The sequence below is a fragment of the Diachasmimorpha longicaudata genome, chromosome 3 (genome assembly GCF_034640455.1).
Source record: "Diachasmimorpha longicaudata isolate KC_UGA_2023 chromosome 3, iyDiaLong2, whole genome shotgun sequence".
In the NCBI taxonomy this organism is placed as follows: Eukaryota; Metazoa; Arthropoda; class Insecta; order Hymenoptera; family Braconidae; genus Diachasmimorpha; species Diachasmimorpha longicaudata.
In genome coordinates, this window is record NC_087227.1 from 7,761,167 (window position 1) to 7,787,193 (window position 26,027).

Sequence of the window (26,027 nt, forward strand, 5' to 3'; positions counted from 1 at the left end):
AATATTTGCATTTTTTTATTTTTAGTCTACGATCGCGTGTAGAAAAATATCAGCCCGTGGAATAGTTTCGGAAATTTTTGCAAGAATCTTCCGAGCAATTGCATTGGAAAAATTTAATAAATTAACTACGTGAAGATAACCCAAAACTTTATGGGTAAATTGGAATTACTAGAATATTTCCCCTCGGAAGCACTGAAAAATGACAAAAAAAGTAGATGGATATAAAAAAATGGCTCTCGTCCATTGGAAAAAAAAGTCCAGCTACTTTAGTATTCCACGCTCGCACATCAGTGTGCGACTCCAATAGACTACTTTATATTTCTATATTCATTCCAAATCGTTGAACCTAGTGTACTGTATTCGTGATTCATTCGTGATATATTTTATAGACACTGAAATTTCACGCCTCGCGAATGACAATATCCCCCGAGGTATTTTTCTACAAAATACGAAATATCCAAAACGGTTTATATTGCGAGGAGGAATGGAGTGAAGAAAAAAAATATTCCGAATGTTAAAGATGAAAATGCGAACACGTACAGCCACATGACAGAAAAATATGGAGCGAACGGAATTCTACGGGCGTTCACTTCTCGATTGGGTCAGCTCCCCCTTTACCCCCTTGTGTTTGTAATGCCACGAGCTCTCGGCTTCATTTCATATTCCAGGAAGCGCGTACTTTCGATATATTTCAAAGAACACCTATACGGAATTGAATAAATATGTATCATTTTCAATTCAGATGATTATTGGGGAATTTGAATTAATTTTCTGCGCTTGAAATTGGTTAGCACTATTTATTTGAATTTAATGATTTGCAAATGATAATTTTAAAATCACGATTTTATTAACAAAATTTTTTTTCTTAATTGTTCCCTGCAGTAACAACCCAAAATCACAGGACGCTATGTCTCCCCTCACAATAATTGAGACAACACGGAAAGAAATTTCGAATAAAAATTACACCTCCAGAGGGTGAAACGTGGGATGAAATGACAGTCAATCGCTTTTTAGGTAATTTTTTATTAGAAAAATGAGACTTGGGAGGTTAATTTTTGTGATAAACCTAACATCCATCCCCCATTTCACCCCCTGAGGGTCTAATTATCATCTAAAATTTTTTTCTGTAAACAAATGATTTATTTCTATAAAATTAAACGCTCCTTCAAACCATTCATTCTTACCCGTTGTCACCATCAACTTGACCCATCCAATAACTGTCCCCTTCACCTTTTATTAAATAATTCACCGTCATCCCTTCCCTCAATCGAAAAATTCACCCACCCACTCGGTAACGGTGATTTCTGTGCTTCTGTAAACCTTCACGGTAATAAATACTAAAACTAGCAATAGCGTGCCAAAGAAAAAAGACGTGGCCAAGAAACTCGGTGGAATGCTCGCACGCCTCTCAGACAAAGACAAAAGCCCAGTAAAGATGGTATAAACATTGTGCATGGACGAAGAGGCGCTAAAGAGGTGGAAGGTAAAATCCAACTCGCATAGGTACCATAGAAACAATGACATCCTGGTTGTTTGCTATGCAAACCCAGAGGCGCCATAAGTATTGAGCGATATAGACGAGTCACTCGGATGTGTGTGTGTTCAGGTATTGTTTAGAAAATCATGAAAATGCCGGAGGAGTCGAGTGCCAAGTTGGCAATGCCTCGGGAAAATTAATTACTTGAAAATCTTCAAGTTCTGTGGTCTCGAATATTTTCATATCGCTTTCCAATGGATTCGTACGCGTCAACTTGATTTATGCAATTTGTCTCTCCCATTCAATTCCCCAGTTGTTGCTGCTTTTTGCGAAATTTCGGGGAAATTCGCTGGGAGAAAAATGATAAACTTGGAAAGTTGGAAAACTCAGTAACCCCCAAAATATCTATCTCCTGGTGCTTCCAACCCGAGGGAACGGGTGATGGCGTTGAACGGGAGAGACTAGGGTCGCTATACCGTGAGGTATATCCCAGATAAGTTTACGTTTCTCGTTAAGATTAATCCCAGGCGTGGATAAACCAGGCGTTGAATACATTAGCTGTGGTTATAAATAAAGCCAAATTTAAGGGCCATAGCTGTGTGCTGAGGGGCGCCCAGGTAAAACCGGCAAGGGCAGGATAAAGTGTATAATTATCGTTGCGCAAGTTGGTGCTGGTGTAGTCGGGATGCGTTTGGTTCCAGTCTGTCTGCTTGAATTATGCCAGGTGGAAGATACAAACTAGGTGTTTTCTGGTATTTCTCTGTCCTGATTGTCATAGCTTCAACGATTGCGCCCGGTAAAGGACAGTTTTTTCAAGATATCTTAATTTACATTAGACCTCAACATGTGTCTTACAGGGAGAAAAATATTGTTGGCAAAATAGGAAAAATCTTATTGTTAAAATAGGAAGAAATTTTCTACAGAAATTATCGTATCGTTCGATAAGCCTGTCATCGTTATCTGCCCCGCACTGCGGCCCATGTCTTCCCGGCTCTGACCATTTCCACTGGGACACTGAAAGACATTGACCCCCTTACGGTGTAGAATCATACGACGTTTTCGGTGATTAATCCATTCCCTTCACATTTATTGTTGGTCTCGAAGTATTGACAGCTTCAGAAGATGAACAACATTATTATCGTGAACAAATAAATAGCATTTTGATAAATAACTGAGACATCATAAGTCTGAAGAAGAAGATCCTAGAGCATTTACAATCTATATCCCAATGAATAGGATTGACAACCGCAACATTTGCATCTGACAATAAAAATTAATGACATGTGAACGTTAGCACATGTTTCAGTCCTCAGTCTCATAAACTCTCGTCAATTAAAATGAAACTCGGGGGTATTCTGAAAACAGGATCTAATGAAACCTTAATCAATCCATCGCGTATAAATGACCATTTCGGGAAAAGTTTGCAATCTCCTGACAACCATTGGGGGATGAGAGAGGGTGGGGTATCGAATCTGGGGCGTTAACGAAGGCCCCAGCAAACACCGAGTGACTAATTAATCGACGATAGCCTTTCACCGCAAGAGTTATTAATGTTCCTGAAAACTAATACATGCACCGTAGTGGACCATTAAAACGCCAGACGGGAATTTACAAGTCGCACGGTGCTAACTTTACGACACTGGGTGCCAACGACGATACGCCGCACCGTTACGGTGGCGCACTCGTCTACCTATGGTTGTGCAGGGGAATTCACCCTTTCTTTTACCCAACGTATTCCAAAGACCCGGTGGAGGGGGCTATGGGTTAAGGGTGAGCAACAAACTGATGAATTGCAATTGGAGAAGTTGATGGTTTTGTTGTGAGTGTTTGAAAGGAATGATTTATTTGAGACAGACGATCAATCGGTCGGACAATGACATCCAGAAATTTCAATAAATGTCATGCACCGGCGACAGGGGTCAATTACTATGTGGAGGATTGTGGGGCAAAATAGACTGAATTTTTCCTCATTTTTGTGACGGTAAAATAACTCATTGATTTCGAATATCTCAGACGTCCTGACATTGTTCCCAATTTGACCCTCAAATTTGAATAATTCTCATCACCTCCAATATGAAAAAGTTATTTATAAAAGAACAAGAAAAGTATAATTACCATGCAGAACACAGAGAGACGGGGTAACGGTAGTTTCTCCGTTCACAAACAATTGCCATGTCACGGGATGCAAGGTTATTCATTCGTTATTCGTGATGCGATGTTCATTTACTATCGTTCGATTGAAATCTCTTGGAGGGGGCAAGACAGTGTCAATAAAAGATGACGGTTAGTAAGAGGAGAATTAACGAATTTTAACGCCTCATTCGCATCGCTGATGGCTCAACTTTTCTGATTTCAAAATTTGTTGGATCGTTATCTGAATTCATGAGCTTGGCGGTGAACAACAGAGAAAAATACCACCTTGTGTTCCGGTACTGCGCCTATGCTTCCCAATCCTGAGACAGAATATGCGGTATCCACCTGGATGGCAATGTTAACGTTGCCAATCGTAACCGCGAGAACCTCAGTTTCCTTTGTCTATTGATACGTCGACATTCAAGGGATTTGAGGAACGGTCTTCTCCTTTTTAAGGTCCGCAAGCTCAATACAATCTCCTCGTAATCATCGATCCTGGAAAAGCCCGCGCTGTGGGAATCCTCCTGATGCTAAATTAGGGGGTATCAATTTGCTGAAGGACTTGCTGTGGTATCAGACAAAAAAGGTTGATGACCAGTGATGAAGTTCCCAGAATATCCAAAAAATATCTACTGTAATACGCAACGTTTCGGTGCTTTCTGTCATTAATTACGCGGATAGAAAAATTCTTAAAAAATTACTCATCTGTTCCATAATTCGTCGGTCAAGACACTATTCAGTAAAAATTATGGAACAGTTACGCATATTTTTACTGTACGAAAAAAAAAATTTGGATAAAAATCAGACGTATAGAGGGCGAAACGTGGGATGAAATCACAATCGAACAATTTTTAGGTCAAGTTTTGTTGGAAAAATTGGAATTGGGAGGGTAGTTTTTGTGATAATACTAGTCTTTGTCCCTCGTTTCACCCCCTGGTCTAATTTTTACCCCAAATTTCTATTCGTGTAATCGTGGAACGAAAATGTCGGCTAATTATGATCGACTAAAAATTCTGCATGAAAATAAAATTAACGGAATATAACGATTGAATGCTCCCGTCGGCAAAACATATCTACCCTAAAATACGTCTAGCGTTTTCTGGCAAGCCAGCTGACCGATCATTAATAAACCGGAGCCATTACCAGGCAAGCCCTCTCGAATGGTGAGCGCATGGATACACATAAGCGTGCATGTAGTAACGTACATACATGGATAGCTATCTAAAACCACTATCCTCAGAGTTTGCCCTCTCCCTCAATCGCAAAATCCAACCCTCGGTGTCCAGTCCAGAATGGTCTACACACACCCCCAATATCTATCGTGCTAACGTATAACCCCGATGTGAGTCTGTTTCACTCTCACTCACACTCCTGGTTACTCTCGTCTCGGTCTCTTCACCGCGGACTAGTCGCGTTGTAAAAGGGCTAGGGGTGGGGATAGTTTACCAGTTATAGTGTTGTGCTCCTACTGCTATGTCATTTATAAATGTCCTCGCGAAACGACCCGTTCGTCCATCTCATCCCTTAAGCGCGCGACCATTAAAGTCAACTACCGGTATACACACCTATCGTATAACTCTGACTGACTTTGGTGGAGTACCGGAGGACACTACCTTAATGAATCTTTGTCGAATTATACGGGTGGGGCTGGGGTTGCCTTATAGGTCGAAGGTATGTGAAATTGGGATACGCGATTTTTTTTGAAGATTCATTGAGAAAACAAATTATTTTTCCCAATTATTTGCTTCACAGAAATAATTATTTTTTCAATTCTTATTTCTGAACTCCCTGACAATTCTCATTAGGTATTAATTACGCTAATTATGTTGTTCTAGAATATGATCATGTTACTTATAACTTTGGGTGAACTCAATTCTTATTTTTGCAAATCCAGATTAAAATTGAGGCTCATAAATCTATTCCCCACATCATCACGTATAATCGTTCACTGTGCATCCAAAAAACCATGAATACACTAAAGTAGAAAAACTTGTACCCATCAAAGCCCTCCGCAACACCTGTTAGCTTCGCTATTTGATCGATCGCCTCATCCCCCTCAAATCGCAAAGCCACTCGAGAAAAAAATTGCGCGTGCTTCTCAGTTATGGACTTCCTCGGGCTCGTGGGTAGGTGAACAACATCCAAAACTAGACGGATTGCGTCGAAGAAAGGGTGACGTCCCTCGACGTCATCCCACTCCACTACTCGATATTCCAACATAAAAATCAGCTTTATATCCTAACACGTCACCATCGTGAGTGAAAACGAAAAGGATTTCTATAAATCCGAAAATACACCGAGGGGTAGAAAAAAAAAAGCACACGGGGATGTATTCATTTCTTTGACACCCAACAAAGACGAAATGGAATACATCGATTTCCCCAAAACCACTGACGTAATAAAATTTCACAACTGTTTGAAAAATCTATCTGTCATATATTTAAATCCACCGGGGGGCGGGGGGAGGAGGAGGAGGAGTGGAGATGTATCAAGGTAATGGCCTCCTGGACCCATCTCACTCAGTACTCTACAAGAACAACCAGAGTTTCTATTCCGATCGTCCCTCTGCACATGTGCTCGTAGTATATGTATGCGGGGTTAGTAGGGGGTCCGGGGGTGGGGGCAGGGGTTAGCGAATGCCGAGAGCTCATATTGCGGTTCGGATGTTTCATCAAATATTTAAAGGTCGTCGTGGTTCGGTATCAGATATCTCCTCAAAATTTCATGTTGATCGGTCGCTGCTGGGGGAGACGAACTGGCGATTGAAAAGCTTTTTAAAACGTACATAACTTTATGTGGGCGATTTCAAATGTTGAAGATATGTTATCAATAATTCTTGATCAGACTGATGTTATCGATAATCCCGATGGGAAATATGTTTCACCTCCAAGACTGGAAGATTCATGAAATCAACTGGTCCAACATTTAGACTAATTTATTTCGTTCTGCTTCCAGCTCCATTCTTGAGACGTTTCCGGAGATGTCCGCTGATGCCAGGATGTATATTCAACTTGGTAAGTACCTAACCTCTATGCATGAACGGATAAATCCTCAAGGCTCCAGACATTGGATACACCAATGGTTATCTAATGACTTGAAACCATCTCCGAACAACAGAAGCATCAGTGAACCAAATGCGAAACCAACAGTTTGTTTCTAGTCCCAAAGTCCTAGTTGGTACATGATCCACCCCCTGAGTTCGTCTATCGTCTGGGCCAGATTTTCTGAATGACAATATACTGGGGTTGAGATTTTGCAAGTATTACCGAAGGGAAGACGAGAGTTGGCCCCTCAGGTCCGTGAGCACTCGAGTGTCCAGTAACTCGGTGTGATCTCCAACTATCCTGTAGGATTACCAACTATTCAAGAAGAAGAGGCCATTCGGGATTAGAGCGGGGGCTAACCTCGACTTCTCTATCCTCTTCGTCACCCTGACGGGTTTGGGCCGGGGCCAACGGTGGGGTTGCCCGGGTGGTGGTAAGAGAAAGGGGGATATTCTCCAGTGCTTTTCAAACCTTGGGATAGCTCTGCTTCCTGATGCCGAGCGCCTTCCCCACGACTTTGTTATACCCCAACCCCCCAATCCTTAACTCACTCTCCTTCATTCAACTCTACTTTACCACTCACGAGCCAATATCAATTATAAGGGAAGACAAGAGCCCGTAATCACTGCCGAACAGACCTTGACGGATCAAAGAGTTCTATGAGATTGTGAGTTGTGGATTTTCTTTTGCTTTTGCGGGCTTTTGCGGAAGTGAAAGCTACTTTTTTTTATTCTTATCGAGATTTAGCCAGTTGGGAAGAAAGATAACAGGGGACGTGAAATTTCTGGACGCCATTTTAATCTGGAGGAGTTGAAGTTGGGTAAAAGAGAAAATTTAGATTTTTTCGGATGTGAGAATATTTTCTGGGGGATAAAAAAATTATTTTGACAACTTTATTCATTCCGTATGTTCGCAGATATTTTCCAATTTTTTTCCCCACTCCTACCCCTTAACTACCCTCCCCCCGCCATCAAGAATGCGCTAGAAAAGAGCATGGCAATGTTCTGGGCCACCCTAGGGGAGCCACAACCTAATATATTATATTACATCGGTAGACAGGTCCAGCGCAATGAAAACTAAGTGCATATGAGAATCCATGGGGTTATAGGGTAGCTCTATATAGCTATAGAGCACCAAGAAACCCGTACATTACGGTCAAACGTGCCCACGAAACAGAAAACACCATTTTTTTCCTGATTTTTTTCGTACGCAATTTCCCCAGTTTCGCTCTCTCGCTCCGTCTACTCACCCCCTCCAATTCATACTTTTTACTCTTATTAATATATATGCGATTCTCGCGTGCTGATAAGGAGAATGGGATTTGTACTCGCGTGAAGGTTTTGTGTTGAAGCGGTGAATTTATAAACACTCGATAAGAATCAACCCGAGAAAAATGGTTTACATTGCTTTATTTTTAAATTTTTTCTTTCATTTTTTTTTTGCTATTCAAAAGTGTGTATTCGCAGGGTGTTAACGCCTTATGGTGAATGTTTATGCTTGTGGGATGCCTCTTGAGCATATGCAGTTATGAGAGTGAAAGAGGGAGGAAGGGACGTGAATTGCCAACGTGGACGACAGGAAGTGCTTCGTGAGCCCAGACTAAACTTGAACGATAACACGGGACATGAAGTTTTTCATGCTAATTTCAATTCTACGAACTAGAATTTCGTAACTACGGGGGTGATAAAATGTGTCAGTTAGTCGTCATGCGACGCTATTAATTGGAGTATTTATTATTGTCTCGAGACCTTGACTAAGACTAGAAGTTTTGTGGGAAAAGAAATTGGTTTACGACATGTGAAACTTGACATTTACACGGAGAGAGAAAAATTCTTGAAAAATTACGTGTCTTCTCCGTAATTTACCCGTCAAAACAATATTCGGTAAAAATTACGGAACGTTCACTGAACAATTGCGTAACTGTTCCGTAATTTCAATCGAATATTGCGAAAGTTTTTTTTAGTTTACTCAAGTGAATTGTAATTTTTAAAGAATTTTTCTGCCTGAATTAATCCCTCCAACCCTTTAAGAGAATATAACAGATTAATCCCCTCCACCCCCAAATTTTTCATTCAATTTCCTGTAAATCCACACCTGACACCCCACACCCCCAATAAATATTTCACGCCTCGGACCCCATTGCCGGCCATCCCCAGAAAAAAAAACTCGCCTTTTTACGAGCGTCCACTGCTCCGCTTCCACCACGGGGGTGGCTTCCTTCCTCTTTTCTATTATGCCGTGATTGTTTATTGACGAAGTGGATCCCCATACATTTTTTTTTGTATCAACCAAGATGGGATGGCGTGGAGTGACCGGTTCGGGACATCTATTACTTTGTTGTTTGCCTCAGCTCTCCACGACGAATATAGGGGTGGGGTAAGCACCGGAGCGATTTCAACGGCGACCTGAGAGGGTGGGAGAAAAAAAAGTTTGCGAAAAAAGGGAAAATATTGGTGGAAGGGAGATGGAATGAAGCGACGGGTCAGTTTTGGTGTCCCTGGTGTGCAATGCCTCGGGGCCATAGATCACGCAATATCAGTTGTCAGGGCGAACGGATCGCCATGGTTAGGTTACGGGACAATTCAGGGAGAGAAAGGGAGTAAGAGAGAGTGAGAGGTAACTTCGGACAGGAGAGTATCCCCAGCAAGTGCGAGCGATGACCCCCACGAGACCCTGGGGGTGGTGAGCCATGCAAAAACGGAGAAGGGGGGGTGGATTTTTTTTTTCCTACTCTTCTTATATCCATTTATGACCCGAGGACACATAAAAAGGAATATGCAACGAACTCTGATAATTCGACGCTTTTTTTTTGCTTCTTCGAAAAGGACAAAGTTGAGGATTTTTTGCCGGAGTGGGGAGGGGGTTCATTTTATCGCAGGCGATCTTCGGGCGGATGGGGAATGAGTGGAGAAGGGACATGAGACGATGGGTGATATTGGTTGATGGGCGCCTGGGTTATGGATAGACTCCCAGCAGACCGTGAATGTGAAATTGGGGAAAAGACGATTTTGGGGATTTCTAAAGGTGGTGACTTATTTATGTGATTGGCCTGGGTTTCGGCGATGTAAAACAATGTTATTGGGGGGGATTGGGGGGTTTTATTTTTTATGGGTGGGGAAGGACACGGGTGGAGGAGTCAAATTTATTTGTAAAAAATTATACTGCTTTCAAATATATATTTCAATTTTGTGTTAGTCTTTTATCGATTGTTTGAGGAAAGAGATAGTGCGATCAAGACATTTGATTGGGTAGGGGAGAGGGGTAATGGCAACAGGTGTGAATTTTGCGAGCAATGGAATTTTGCAATAAATTATAAAAAGTGTTGGTAATACAAAGAAAGGTTTGCATAAAATTGTTGACAAATTGGACTATAATTCAGGTCTTATCATCTGAATTTCAGTCATTGAAGTGAGACAGTAGATTTTCCATTATTAAAAATTTGTAAATTCTTGATTCCCGTGTCATTCAAAAGAGCTTTTTCTCTCGATAAGCTCCAGTGATGGAAAAAACTTCCCCCATTCTCGAATAAAAAATAACAATGAATTAGTCAGTGAGTTCAACATTCGAGAACAACCTACATAGTGTCCCTCACATGTCTCTCAAGTTCTATTTTCCTCACAATCGTCACATTCGTCTTTGCGCATATACACGTCGGTGAGTCGCATTACAAAAATTATTTGAATTCTCGCGGTGATCTCCACTAATTCAAGCACATCTAGGTATGCGTGTATGTTTCAAACAGTCATGATGGGATGCAAACGCACCGATTGAACGGCGGATTAAACGCTCGGGAAGGCGGCTTTTTCGAATTGAGAATAGTTCAGTTGTGGTTTATATACTGAACAGGATGGCGAGGGGAGGTGGAGATTTTCGTATAGTAGACAAAGCGCGACAGACTCTGATGCGGCTAAAATTAACCAAACAATGCATGTGGCCGGTTTCAGTAGCAAACCACGAGTTCAATTTCACGTCAGCGTCGTTTGATATTGACTAATACATTGAAATTTTTTTTATCATCTCTTCATTGATTTAGCATTTAATTTCGATGCGCAAAAGGTCGTTTCAGATTTGAATGAAATTATTATTCACTCATGAGAAAATAATGGAGGATCCAATCCAATGGAGCCTTGTGGGGGTGGGCCACCCCCACAGGCACGTAATTTTTCAAAAATTATTCTCTCCATATAGAGCAGCTAAAAGCACATTCAATGAAAAAATTCTCAAGACGACAATTTCTCCGGATATTCGATTGTTTTCCTATATTATGTATTTAATTGCCCCTAATTCACTGACTTAAACTTTTTCATTCCATTTGAACGAAGCCTCCACCCCCTTCTCGACCCATCAACCATCCCACTGAAAATTACGAGAGGAAGCGGGGAGGGGTGGGGGGAGATACGTAGCAGGAAAGTTTAGAGTTCAATTTACCGTAAAATTATTGACGGAAGTCTGCGCTGGCTCAAATCATAACGCTCCGTGAATTCGCGGGGTTAAAAACCAGCAAAGGGCGGGGGAGGGGTAAAAATAGTCACCCTCCCCCCTAGTTTCACTGGCAATTCGTCCCTTCCCTCTTTCTATCTTGAATATATATCTCCCTCTCTCTCTCTCTCTCTCTCTCTCCTTCTCTTTACATTCCATACAATTATACTATGAATCCATCTGCGTATAAAACGTTGAAATTATTCAGCGTGAAATTACCCAGCGATTTGATTCCCTTTTTCTATTTTGATTTTTCACGGTTTGAATTATTCATTTCATTTAACTTCTTGAAGCACTAGAGTTAGAGAAGAAGAAATGGTCAGAATTGTTCGGCATCCAGTAGCTTCATTAATTATTTAATCTCCAGCAAACATTCGGTGAGCGATGGATTTTTAAAAAGCGAACAATATATTTCATGTTTCGATTGTTAATACAATTTTCAAATGACTACTCCCTTGAACAATCAATTTCGTTTCAAAATTAAGGAGAGCTAGCTCGCACTTACGAACTTCTGCCAGATTTATGACATAAACCTAGTAAAAAAAAAATGGAGTTGTTGTCGCTCGTAGCAACATTGAAAGTACTTGAAAACGCCTCTTCCATCCCGTAAAACTCTCCCCCTCATGAAGTGAGACAGCCACTGATTTTGCATCACTGCAGTATACCACAGTTGGCCACTTCAAAGGAAGCACGAGGACACAGTTTCACCCTACACTGAAACCATAAACACATCAATTAGAATTGCAAAATAGCACGTCCACGAGGTGGGGAGGTGAGTAGGGGGCTAGTTGAAACGACGACAGATAGGTAACAAAATAGCAAAAGGAAAATTCACCCCATAGGTGTATGTCACCCAACACCAAACCAATATAAAACAATCCTAAAACCTGACTCCCCCATAGTTTTCTCTGTTGTCCTAACCAACTTTTATGTCAGATTTATGGTGAGACAAATGGAAGAAAAACATGACTGGGCACGTGTTTATTGTCGACGTGGTCTTGATGCCATTGGATATATTCTCGCCATAGCCATGTACGTTTATATATCTGCTACTTCGAGAATAAGAAGAGAGCATCACGAAAAAGGACAAGAAAAAAAAAAGACAACAAAATAACAAGAAGAAAAAGAGTGGGGTACCATCTCGACATTACAGCGAGAAATTTCGTGCCGTGAGTGTGCGACACGTAGGAGAATAATGCACAGTGGTATGCCTGAGTTTGGAGGGTGAAAAAGAGAAGAGAGAACTCATTATTTTGTTAATGACTATTCTCTCGGCCTGGCTGTATCAGGAGGTACCAAGGGGGTTACCGAGGGGGAGGATTAAAACCGAAGGAATGGGTTGCAGTGAGACGTGCACCAACAACACCCAGTATACCCAGGAGCAGAGCCAGGAGCAAGCGTCGGTGCGCATGGAATACAAGATCGTGTTTGAGATGAAGGGTGAGGAGGGAGGTAGGGAGGGGGCTGTATGGTGGCGTGTTGGTAAAGCCCCCTGGAGGATCCGGCTTGGTTTGTCCTATGGCCCAAGTCAACCTACCGTACCGGACACACAATTCTCCAGCATCCTCCATCCTCCTTCATCTCCCTGTTAACCCGGGACTTGGAGGGAGGCGAGGATAACCGGGAGGCTATGCCTACCCGTTTCTGCATCTCCTCCTCGGAAATACCCAACGGGCATTCAATTAACAAATTTCAAATCGGATAAGGCCACAGCCTTTTACCTTTTAACTCAACCAGTTGGCATTGGGATGCTTACCTCTGAACAGTGGCTATAGCATTGTTTGTATGGCAATTTGTATATCTGCCTACGGCTCACGATGCGCCCCGGAGACGGGTGAGGGTGAAGGGTAGAGGGCTTACTGAACGACAGTGAGATAATGAAAGTTTGAATTTTGGTGAGAGGTGGTGGGAAGTTGGTGAAGTGATTCAGGTGAGACAGAGAGTACGAAGTGCTGATGATTCATGATATTCAATGGTGGGACCGTGGTTGCATCAGTAAAAATACAAAGGAAGTTGGAGGTACCCCAATGGTCGGAGTCGTAATATCATCGACATCAGCCACCGTTTGGAGAGCCTGTTTAATTAGGTAGGATGGTGTATCGTAACGCGCCAGTAGCATATCCGCATCAACGTAACAAAGCAAAATGAAGAGAAGATAAAAACGAAGGGGGAGAAACATTCGAAATATAGACAAAGTCCTTTCAGTCCTCCCCCTCTTATTGGTGGACGGCTTATCCACCTTCATCAAGCCTCTGGCCTGAAGTTTGGGGAATGAGGGAGAGTATCAGGGTGGGAGGGTATGGTTGGTAGGGATCTCTGGGTGCAACACGCCGAGGAATTGTCTGCGATTTTGTTTTGCCCTCCTCCTCTTGCCTGGGTTACTTCGTGCAGCGAGTATTTCTCTTTTTTATTTCCTCCATCCCTCTCTCTGGCCACCTTGATCGTACTCATCGATTTCTCACACTCGGCCTGTCCCACCTCATCCTCCTCTCGTTCTATGTCCGTTCTACTCTTCTCTCATTCTCCTTCTGCTCTTTATTTATTTTTTTTTTCATCCTTTTTTTCTACTCTACAGTCAGGAGAAAGAATTGAAATGGGGGAAAAAGGCAAAGTAGCTGGAAACGATGAAGAAGCATGTATTCCAGATGATAGTGAGAGTGAGCTGATTCTGTACTTCGTTCATTCCTGGGTGATTCTCCACACTCGTACTCATTTTGCTGTTAGTCTCTTATCCTCAATGCCTGGGTGTACGCTGTTTTCTGCTGTGAGAATGAGGGGAATTGTGGAGGTGGACTGAGAAGTGGAAGAGGTGGTGCTGCGGGAGACAGATAAATGCTTGGAATTAGTTCCCCGTATTGTATCCTTCGTTGCGATCCAACGGCGCTACCTCCACCCACCATTGGCTGTTCCAATCTTCCTTTCTTTTCTTTATTCCTTTGGTTTATGGGAATTTATGCTCCGGGAGAGCATTGATTTCTCCTGGACTTGATTGGCCTGCCTGCTTATTAGGTAAATTCTCTGAATGTCACTAGTCATGGATTTCATCATCAATATCTGGATCCATTGATCAAAGCTGAACAATACCATACAGCAGATGTACATCTCACTCGTGAAATCACTTCCAAAGTAACTCCACTTTTAATGTACCTTATTCCCAAAAATATCTAGCCACATCCTCGTGGATGTTTTTTCATCTCATCGAGCAAAATGTATTAATCGTGTTGTAGAACGGCTTTGCGAGTGTTCGGCTAATGGCCAGACGAGCGGAGGAGTTTCATCCTTCTCATCCTTAAATCTATCCCCCTGCCTACTCCATCACCAACCCAGTACTCTTCCTCGTATTCCACAACTCAGCTAACTCACTCACCGAAAATTTTCCCTCCACTGTCTCTACTATACTTGTTAGAGTATATATCGTGTGGTGCACTCTACGCTTCCCAAACGAGTGTTGCTTCACCCTGGCCGCTCCTCCCACCCCTTTGCCACCCCATTATATACCTATACGCATAGCTTTTGCGCTACATCCCACTCCCACACGGTGAGTATTATCAACGGGTACTACGTACGTGGTCACACATTCACTCACTCTCGCGAGAGGGCTGAGGCATTTCCTCGGTAGAAATCTCATTTCATGCCGGAAACCCCAAAAGGGATTAACGGCAGCCATTTTGGTGGGTAGCAAGGGTAAGTGAGAGGGTCTGAGTTTCAACTTTTTTTTTACCGAGTGGACAATGGTATTGAGGACCCTCCCCACATATTTTTTAAACTGATTAACTGGCCAGACAGCCATGGGACGACAAAAAGGCTTCACATTTATTCCAGTACTTTATTTTCGGAAGCATAGAGGCGTTCACAATTTTTCACTCAGGAATTTCATTCAAATGTTCGAGAAAATAAGATCTAAGTGATGGTCTGGAATTTGTCATTTGTTAATCACACGGTGGGGAGGACCGACAGGTTCAGGGTAGATTATTTATTCTGGTGGTGTCTATACACTATATTTTATTATTTTTACAATTCGTAGGATTTTCTACCTTCCAGAGATGATAGTGAAATGATCTGAATCCGGAGATAGGTCCGTTTGCTCATCTTACTTAGCCAAACTAAATCCATTTGAGCATCTCTTGTCCAAGTGAGTCGTTGGCTATTTTGATGATTAACTAGATCCCTTGCAGCTCAGTGCAGTCTTCCTCAAGTCTATGGTGTCAAGGTTGAAACGTTCAACATAACAATTTTCGATAGGATTTACTCGAGAAAATCCAAAACCCTGAATTAAATTTGGTGGATATTGCGGATAAAAAAATGATCCATTCGTTCGGTTTGCAAGTTTTTAATGTGAACTTTAATTCAGATATTCGCCTAAATGAGATGTAATTCATGGTCAGGGGCAATTTTTTGGAAGATCACCCAGTGGAGATTAACAACATCTCAATATGTCGGCGATTGCTTCTCTGGGTCTTCTGGTTTTTCTCCTACGCAACATATTGAAGAAACATAATGAGCCGATTATACTCGACTTCTCAGGATCAAACTGCAGTTCTCACAAATCTCTTTTCTCAGATTATCAATTATTAAAAACACGTGCAGTTACCATGGCCATTCATCATCTCTCATTAATTCGAAGAAGTCTTCAGCGTGTGTCATTGATCCATAAATCCCGGGAAGTGCAAATCATGACCAGCTACAAATGATTTAAGATATTCCTCATCATTGTTGAATCGACAAAGGAAATAACTGGAGTAACAAATATTTGTTAGTGACATGAATGATGGTAGAAATTTTATTTATGGGAAACCAGTGAATGAGTGACACCCCAGATGGGTGAACATTGTAAAGTTCTCCAGCAATAACGGTAATTGCATTGTTGGATTCGAAGGAGAAAAAGGGACATAAAGAGATGGCCAGGGGGGTCAGTACGAAAATGAACGCTTGACCCCTGAGTTGTACCGAATGAGCAAATGAGTGCGACTGGCGTGGGTGAGATATACGTCATACGTCATTAGAGCTAGTTTTCAAGAAGGGGGAGAATGAGAAAAAGAGAAATTGAGGGAGAGAGTGAGAGAGAGACAATTGCTGATGGGAGTTGGGGAATCGCCAGATGCTCGCACACACACCGAGAAATATGTTGCATTCACCTTTGGAGGAATTTTCTTCGTTTGCGGAGAAAATAAATTATTTTTGCCAAATATCCATTTACTTCAGAGATATATTTGTTTTTTAAAAATTGTACTTCTCCTGTGTTAATAATCATTTGGTTTTTTTTTATTTCTGATCCTCTCGAGAGAAGAATTTCGATGAATTATTTAATGTTCGTAATCATTGCAGGAGTTCACTCAAAATTATAAATAACATGATCATGTTCTAGAACAATATAATTGACGCAATTTAAACCTAATTAGAATTGTCAGGGAGGTACTTAATTTCAGGAATAAAGGATTGGAAAAATAAATATTTCCCTGAAGTAAATGGATATTTGACAAAAATAATTTTTTTCTCAGTGTAGAGACCGTCAAAATTCGCCCAAAATTCGTCAGGTAATAATTACCGCGAATTTTTAACAATTTTTTTTCACGGAGGTTAATTGATGTTTTTACGCAGTAATTTTGGACACGTCTAGTGAAGATATGATGATTGCTGGGCCACATGTTCCGACTCACGGTCCGTCTATTAAAGTCGCTCCCGAGGGGCCGGAAAGAGCCAGACGAACCATTCGATTTTCGAGTCCACTCGGCTCGCTCGATGGACCGTACCCTTCTCCCTTTTCTACCCTTGACAAATCAATTTGGACATAACGTTGTAAACACGATGCGCTGAAGAGAGCTTTTGCAGGCGGCAGTGGCCAAGTACTTCGGCTTCTTCAAATGTGTGAAGAAGCCGTTTGCATCGAAGTGTGATACATTATATTGAGCAAATAACTTCATTTCAGTTGTACAAAATGAGATTATTCCTTGAATTGAAATTTTCCTTAAACACTCCAAATTGATTTTGGAAGTCATAAAAAAAATTCCGCGTTCAGAAGAGGTATATGTTGATCTTTGAATTAATCATCGGGTGGGGGAGGTCGAAATTTTGTGCCTTTCATGTTTTCCGACGAGCAGAACGAAAGGTCAGCTCATGCGTGAGGATCCGAATGAATTTTATCTATGATACACTAGTCTGGAGACTTGAGTATCAGGGCGAGTGAGATTGGAATTAATTGAAACTCCAGTTTCCACTTGTTAGGGTTGCGATGCGTTTGAGCACGAAATAACTAAATGGACGGTGATCGATAAAAGATTGCAATCGGCTCACAATCTGGAACTTGAAATGGATTAGAGGTGGGAAATCGACGAGTTTTTTTTTATAAAAATTGCAGTGGTCATTCTTCCGGGGAAATCAATTTTATGGAGGCGGACGATTCTCGTTAAATCTATTTTACAGAAGAATAGTTTATATATTTTTTGCAGACGTCCTTCCCCGTGTTAATATTTTGTGCAGGGAGAGAAATTTTGGATAAAAATTAGACAAAAACACCCTTGTCAAGGGCTGAATTTGGAACAATCGTTGTATCTCTGCACACAAGATCCAATCTGTTCAAACTAGAGCTGACAAATTGGCATCCCCCACATACCTGGATATTCAATAATTTCCGAATCCATCAAAACAGCCCTCCCCCGGCGCGCCCACACTCCACAGAGAATCTAGTATCCACCAACTGAGTATTGACCGTTGTGCTAGGAGGGTTGGAGGTTATATGGAGACACGCCTAGACATAAACCAAACAGAATCGTGTACTATGTCCGTGGCAAGCGTATATACGTCAATACGTGTAATTCCGGAACAGGGTACCCGGAGGGTGGCTGTGGGGGTGAGGGGGTGGGAGGAGATTTTGCCAGGGTTGAAAGCTAGTATGTGTATAGGAATCAGCCTATGCCCGAGTACGAATGCATAGCAAATGCTCGATATACCCGGGGTATAGCGTTACTATCCTATGATGGTCGGTTCTATAGTATACACAGAATGGTCAGCTTCACCGAGTGGTGCTGGGGAGGTTTGGTTTCCCCAGTTGCTGGGCCTTGATAGTTCAACGGATGGTGGGGCAAGAGGGGAGAGGGATGAAGGGAGAATTGTGGAAATACGTATGGAGCACCAGGATTAGTGCTGATTGGTCCAACGTTGGCGTGATTAGAGATGTTATCAGGGGCCAACTGGACCAAATGCTCTTGCCACGTACGCCGCAGGGACGTGTTTGCATCCTTCTGTGTGCATCTATTCCATATACTCTGGTCTATTGAGAATTTAAAAAAAAAAAACTGCTCACAACAAATTTTTAAAGGGAAGAAATGAAAATTTGTTGATTGAAATAACCGATGAGAGATGATCGGAGACGGCATAATGCGCCTCGTCTCGACTGTCAATTAACAACTCATTGCGATATAGATTTTCGATATTTCGGGCTGATTATTCGGGAATGGGTTGGGGTTGCCATTTGGAATGCAGTTGTGCCGATTTTGGAGAGTTTTTACTGACGGTATGTCGGGAATAATGCTGGTCTGGGGAGTATATTACCGATCGCCTAAAAATAAATGTTAAAAAATTGATATAAAAGAACTACTGATCACTCATTAGGTGATGATAAGTGAAAAGTTTTTTTTGGACTCTACTAGTCTTGGTGAATGGAAAAGGTGACTGCACGGGGATTTATTTTTTGGCAAGTTAATTATAGGTGCGACAGCGGTTATTGATGCTCGACGGATTGTTCTCGGTGCAATAGAAGTAATTGAATTTTTTTCTTCTCTGAATTTTTTAAATGATTTATCTTTGTTATCTTTGTAGGGAGTGAAAAATGCTTGAAAAATTGTGTGCCTGTTCCGTAATTCCGTAAAAAAAACGTAATCGTTCTCCAATGTTTACTAAATACTATTTTGACTGACAGATTACGGAACAAGAATTTTTTTCTCCGTAGAGTTTCAAAATTAAAGAAAACCCATTACCACCCTTAAAATCCCACTGTATTTGCTATCATCAAATCCATAATTTGGAAGTGTTGCTGAGAAATTGCTCAATGGCTTCACCACAACCCCGAAAAAAAAAGTGATACGGAGGTAGAGTGAGAGGGTTGGAAGTACCCTAGAATATATGGGGGAGGCTTTTAGTTTCGTTAATGGCTATCTCGCCAGCACCGATAAGTGCCGAGATCTGTCTACTATAACCTCTACGATTACTTTACACCTCTTTTATCTTCTTTTTTTTTTCATACCCAAAAACTCGGAACAACCCAGCTGCGATGCTTTCTATATTTTCCCACTTTTATTTGCACGGGTAAATATAAATCGACCGGCGAATGCCATGAAACTAAATAGAAGAATGAAATGTTTAAAAGAAAATAAAAGTCCAGGGGAATGCAAATATTTCGTTGTTTGAATGAAACTCGCTCTGGTGAGGAGAGGGCAGTGGTCATGGTGATATTAAAGCTAGTGATTTATCTCTCAAGTAGTTTATTCCGCTGGAGAATAGTAGAGATGAAGTGGGTAAATGAAAAATTTTCAATTTCTGGTGAACATAATTAAATAATTATCGAGTTCCGGAGTTCGCTGAATATTTTGAATATTGTTGAGAGGGGGAAAAATACGGAGAGACAAAAATAAACATTGAGTTGTATTATTCACATGATGCTGCACATGGGGCTTCTGGTCGAGCGGTTATTTATCTGGCTTCCACGTCACTCCGTATCAATTTATTGTAACATCACCGGCTAACGTATCAAATCATCAACTTTTATTTTTGATAGTTTATTCGTATGTGGGGGTAATTAATTTAATTATTGATACCCAGTGGGTCTTCATTGATTGTACCATTTTTTTTACCAATTTTATTGTCGAATGAGCGACGTTGAAAGGAGGGATGAACGGAAAATTGCGTTGAAATGCGACAAAGTTGACCCTCAGTTTCACCACATATCATACCTTTCGATCCTAAATTTTGGTCCGTTAATAGGACGATTGGTGCTCGTTCCAAAAAAATGCCAAAGTCCAATTCACAAAATAAACCATTTTCATGTCCTTTATGCAAATAAATGATTGCACGCAATGGGGAAACTGATACAAGAGGATCGAACTCGAGGGGTTGAAAAGAGGGTGGAGTGTGGGTGGACGGTTTGGAGGCTTGCCTCGACGGAATTTGGATTAGTGCTATGCAGGTTCGGTGGACATCAAAGTTTCGACCCGATAACGCCTGTGCATACGAGGTTTGATCTTCCTATTAAATCCAGGAGTGAGGGAGTGAGGACCAGAGGCCTAGTCCAATACACAGAAACGTGTGGGCTACCTATACTCTCTTCCTTTTTCCTCTATCGCTTCTCTCTTACTCTCCAACTGCCACACGGTAGAGTAATCAGCGTGGCGTAGCAGCTAAATAGCATCGTAACCGCGACTGAATTGTTAGCGCGTTGAACACGATGCCGTACGTTGTATGTTGCCTTTCTCTGTGAGGCCGAAACTCATCCTCATGTGTATCCTCGCTAGGTGTAAAATTCCTCCCCTCATTGCCACCCCAAAAATCCCCGAATTGAAGTGGACGGACATTCGTATTTGCTAGGATTTCCCTCTCTGTTTTGAGCGCATGTTTTACTATTTCGAAATCGATCAAGTGGATTTGAAAATATAATAATTTCCTTAAATAATTATATCGATGAGAGATGCAGGATGGGATAAAAATCTGAGGTATAGAAAAAGGATTTAAAATGTTAACCAAAATTTCATAAAAATTTCTATTGATGAAATGACAATTCAAACAAAATTCTCATTTCCCCAATCGCCCCCCCCCACACCCTCCTCTATACATCCATACCAAGAACGATTGCATTCACTTCAATTCAATAACAAAAACCCCATCACCGTATTTACTCCCACCCCCTCCTCAACCCAATAAATAACAAGTAATGAAAATACCCCCAATGACGTCCGTAAAAACATCAATTTCTATTCTCACCTTTGTCTCCTCTCCCTGACAATGAAAAACCGATTGCCAGTAGATTTTATATAAGATGCTTCGTAGAGTGCATCCAAGTCACAGCGATCGTCATGGCCCCCCTCTAACCCTCCTCACTGAGATGGAAGGGAGGGACAAAGTTTCGAGTCGGTTGAGCGAGCAGAAAGGGTCGAGGCGAAGAGGTGCAGCAATAAAGACGAGTGTGTTTATTTAGGCTCTTCACTCTGACTCTTTCCCTCCATCCTCTTCACTACCAAAACTCCACTTGGTCCTTCTCCCATGGTCAGATGTACCATGCACATGATCAAATTCTCCCCCTCTCACTCCAACCATTCTCCCTCTCTCTCCCTTCCGTTCTTCAACGCTGCAAATCTCCACTAACACGCGTATTCGAAAGGTTCATCTGAGGAATTATATCAAATGGAGGTGTTTTATATATAATGGTACTTCAGAAATACTGCAGACATGGACATATACTCCTCCTCCCCCCCGGGCGTATTATATTCCATCGGCAACAGGATCCTCTCATTTTCAACTTCCTACGATAAAACCTTGAATCAGTTATTCTCATGTTTCATTGTAAATTATAAAAATTTTATTCAATAAATTCTCATCACTGAGATTTTTTTATGAACAATGAGAGACATGTGAATGAATCAGTTGACTCTTGCACCCCTATTATGAAGGTATTTTCCACACTTCCCCTACCCCCGTTGTCTCTCGCGCCAGAAATCACCCACCTCGAAGACGTTCATCCGGTTGTTATGAGATTTTTTCGACCAACGCCGGTTCTTTCTCCGAACGTGGGAACAATTCTAGATTATCATGTGGTGATCTGGTTTAGGTTTGCTTAGGTGTGAATTTTCCGAAGGGTTGGACCACCCTTTCACCCGCTTCACCCATTTTACCCACTTCCTCTGTCGATCAGAATAATGAATTTTGTGGCGATGAGAATGAAGAGGCGGTTGACCAACTTCCCTTGCAAAAACTGCACATTAACGTCAATTGTTTTTACCCAAAAGCAGACAATTCTCTGGCAGTAGCTCTCATCTTTCAGTGTGAATTGTAAAAATTTTATTCAATAAATTCTCATCATTGAGATTTTTTTTATTAACAATGAGAGACGAGTGAATGAACCATTTGACTCTTGATTTTTCCATTCTCATTTCGTCATCTCACGCACGGCCCCCGCGATTTTGCGATTCGCCATGGGCTTATTCATCATCTCATAATGCCTCTGGAGCGAGACACAACGATTACACACTCCTTTGGCTTTCCCATAAGTTTATGCCCCAGTATTCATTTATTTTTAAATGTTTTTTTTTTCAAGAGCTGAAACGAAACCGGTAGCTGTAACACAACATTTTGACGCGAAATATGGACCATGTTTTGTATCACGTCCTTTCGACGCGCTCATTATGAAGACTCGAGTGGATTGGATCCCGTGACCAAGTGGAGGGAGAGTGTTATAATACCTCTCAACAGTTGAATCTGAGTGGCGGTGGGCTACCAAAGATATGCGCAGAGTCATCATCGATCGACGAAAATTTCTCATCTTTGGTGAATTGATTTGATTCGGTATTGGTTGAGGTGTTAGTTGCCATTTTTCGATCAATTCTTCTCACCTCTGGTGGTTCGCTGAAGGTTTTTTATCATCTGATCCCCAATATTAATGCAGAAGAGCATTAAAATTATGTTCGACCCTATAACCGATTTCATAAAGACTTTAATAATTTATTTGTCCCTTCAAATAATTAACTTCCACGATTTTTCCTGATTTCTTCTTCTTTGCATATGTCCACCTCTCGTCAAAACCACCTCTTTCCTTCCTCAGGATTTTAATTCCACCAGACAAATGAAGAAGAGATTATTCAGTGAGTGCGATGACGGCTCGTTTAATACCCACTCGAGTATCTATTAGACAACTTCATGACTTAGATAATCGACTGACGGCTACATGTTTGTCTCGGAATCTATTTTAAGAATGACAGCCCAGAGCTGTGTCCGACACACGCCAATAGGATTTATCTCAATTTGAATTATTAATCCCCTAAAATATCTCATAGTCGAAAGAGTGAATGCATTTTCAGCATTGCCCAGTGCTAAAGATACAGAAATCTATAATCAATCAACTCATAGCATTCATCACCGACTTCCCTTTCATCATCACAACCCAAAATTTGTCCCCATTCAGAAAGTTGAATTACAATTTAATACATTCTCCCTCAGCTCGCTGGCCCTTTGAGAGTTGTGAAGAGGTAGGGATGGTGGGGAGGGGGTCAGAAGGGGTCGAGTTTTGAGGGCAAAGAGTCGGTGGATTAGAAGCGGTTCGTTCGGTTGAAATGCATGATTGGTAGTCGAAGTAGTATTGCGGAGATCCTCGTGGTCTGGCTCACCGGATTGGAGAGCTTTCGGTTGATCAAATCGTCGATTACTGCGCACGAGTCACGATGGGAGTTTGAGGTTGAAGCATCTCTCACTTCTACTATCTTCCCACCCCGCATTATCCTTGGAGTAAAAGCTCAGCAGGAAGTCTCCTTGAAGGACACTCGTGTGGTCTTCACGCCTGGTTAACCATTCCACTCGTTTAATAATCAATTTATCGTCTGCTATTTTTACTGAGTACTCGTTGTCCTGAGGAGATATGACGTGGTGGGATAGCAGAAAGCCTCATCCTCTCGATTATTCCAGATATCGAGGGAGGATTACTTGAGAGGGTTCGAATCCACACCGATCTTCCATTCAATTTTTAAAATCACTGTGAAGCCTCTATCATTTCCAAGAAGAGGAGTCAAGCTCAGCTCGTCAACCTGGGAACAGTCACCGATGGCTTCCCCATATGATCCAGTCATTCTTCAATCATCTTCGCTGATAGCCAATCACCTGTCCGCCAACATGCGAAGTTTCTTTGTATAACAGTACAACTTTTTCAATCGTCCTACACCATGAGGATGTACCTCTCTCCCTGAGTATGATACTGTTCATGAAATCCTTTCATTTGAATTCCCACCCAGTGTCGATGCAATTCCTAAAATAACCGTTCAAACTCCATCATTTTGACTCTTCCAATCAGGAGCCATTGTTCACCCAAAAAATGACGTGAAAGCCCTCGTTCATCTCACCAGACACAACAGCGAAATACCCCGATCCCTTTGATTTCCCAAAATGCTGAACAAGCAAATCTTACCAACCTAAAAAGAAATAATCATCAAAACTCAATGTTAAATAAAAGTAAAATGAGAGGAGTAACGAACTACTATACGCTATATAAAGTCGTTCACCCCGATTCAGACAATCTAGTGTCTGCACACTCGTCGGGCCAGAGCACCGGCCCCGAGCGCTAACCCGGGAGTGATCCGTGATTGTATTAATATCACAACACGCCCTGGCACTACGAATATATATCGTTCCATCGTGGCACATAGGACTTGAAGACGAAAAGTGCCAACTCCTTGCCCCCCTCTCCTTTGTTGACGGTTAAAATTTACGCGATCATCGGTGGTGCATAGTATCGCAATGGTTAAACTGGAATCTACTTGAAAAAATATGAAAAAACAAATCCCCTTGAATGCTCCCCTTATTTTTTCCATATTTTTTTTTCCCCCTCCGGTGCTGGAGAATTCACTTAAAAATGGAGAAAACATGGGTTTGAGTAAAAAGTTGTGGTGCGCGTGGCATGAGATACCCGAGTGACTTTTCAACGTACTCCCTTCTCTCTTTCTCTGGTTGCCACGCATATTGTGTTCTATTTATGTAACCATTGTTCATCCATCGTTCGGGATAATTTTAGATAGTCAGACAGCCCATATACACGTCGTTTTGCCTTATAACCCTCCCTCTTTTATTTTTTTTCCCGGGGTATCAAACAACACCCAGTGCTCACACTCTCATGTCCCTGGCGGAATGCCGGGTACCACTCGTTCGACATCTTAAATACTTCCCCCAACCCCCCGTCTATCTCTCTCTCTCACTCATCCAATTGTTCTCATCATCATTTCTTCATTTGGCATGTACCAGCATTTGATACCCTCTCCCTTCTTTTTCTTATGCTTCCTGACAAAAAAACCGTCTGTGCTATTAGCGATGGTGATTAATTTAGAACTATTGGGTTTCACAATCAGCCAATGAACGTTAGTCACTGATCGTGTTCCTCCTTCTTTGAAGATTTCCACATCAATTCTGGTTGAAATGTCATTACAATAAAAAAATTGAATAACAGGGATTATGGTCGTTTTGCTTGGTGTGTTGGAGGATGAAAACTACTTTGTGAAATTCTTGGGGTTTCTATCTCACACGCTGATGGTGTTAATGGCGACGATGTACCGTCGTTATAATCCCATAACTCTGTCCAGTTGCCCACGCACTTGTCACGTTTACTCGTCTTCTAACTCAACCAGTGGAAAATATGATCGCTACATCTTTCTGTACATGGGGTACACACGTAATTTTCACGATTTTAGGTGAAAATTAACGCGTGGGTAATGGATACTGTGATTAAGTGATGGTATAAATTATTTTAATAATATGTTTCTGAATGGATGGAGCTTTTAGAAGCATGAACTGTTACGACATATTCATCATGAGTCTGTAGGAATTATTTGGGGCATTCATTCATGATGATGTTGAGGATGAAGGATCATTTGAGGGTGGGTTCTAGTCGTGTTCTTGAAAAGTCATCGAAGAGAGTCAATCGCCAGCCAAAAAACGAAAAATGGGTGACACCGAAATGGTCATCAGAAATTAGGACTGAAGCATTGAGGCTTGTCTGAATGTTGTTCAGCCATCGTGATGATGTTAGAACTGATCATTCTTGTGTGCAAGTTCTCCTCATGTTCTTCAATTATTCCTGAATACCATTCAATCGTTCACCAGATCCGCGAACGCCCAAATGTTGTTTATCACAGTCGACCTCAACCAGAGGGGCA

The 26,027-nt window shown here is 41.6% G+C and overlaps 1 protein-coding gene across 5 annotated transcripts in view; it reads left to right on the forward strand.

Annotated features, from left to right (window-relative positions):
* LOC135160290 (uncharacterized) overlaps nt 1-26,027 on the forward strand; it is a 179,503-nt gene that overhangs the window by 99,562 nt on the left and 53,914 nt on the right. For all 5 annotated transcript variants that reach the window (XM_064116693.1, XM_064116692.1, XM_064116690.1 and 2 more), the window contains one exon: nt 6,566-6,624. In XM_064116693.1, coding sequence (XP_063972763.1) covers nt 6,566-6,624 — 59 coding nt within the window. The remainder of the gene's footprint in view (nt 1-6,565; nt 6,625-26,027) is intronic.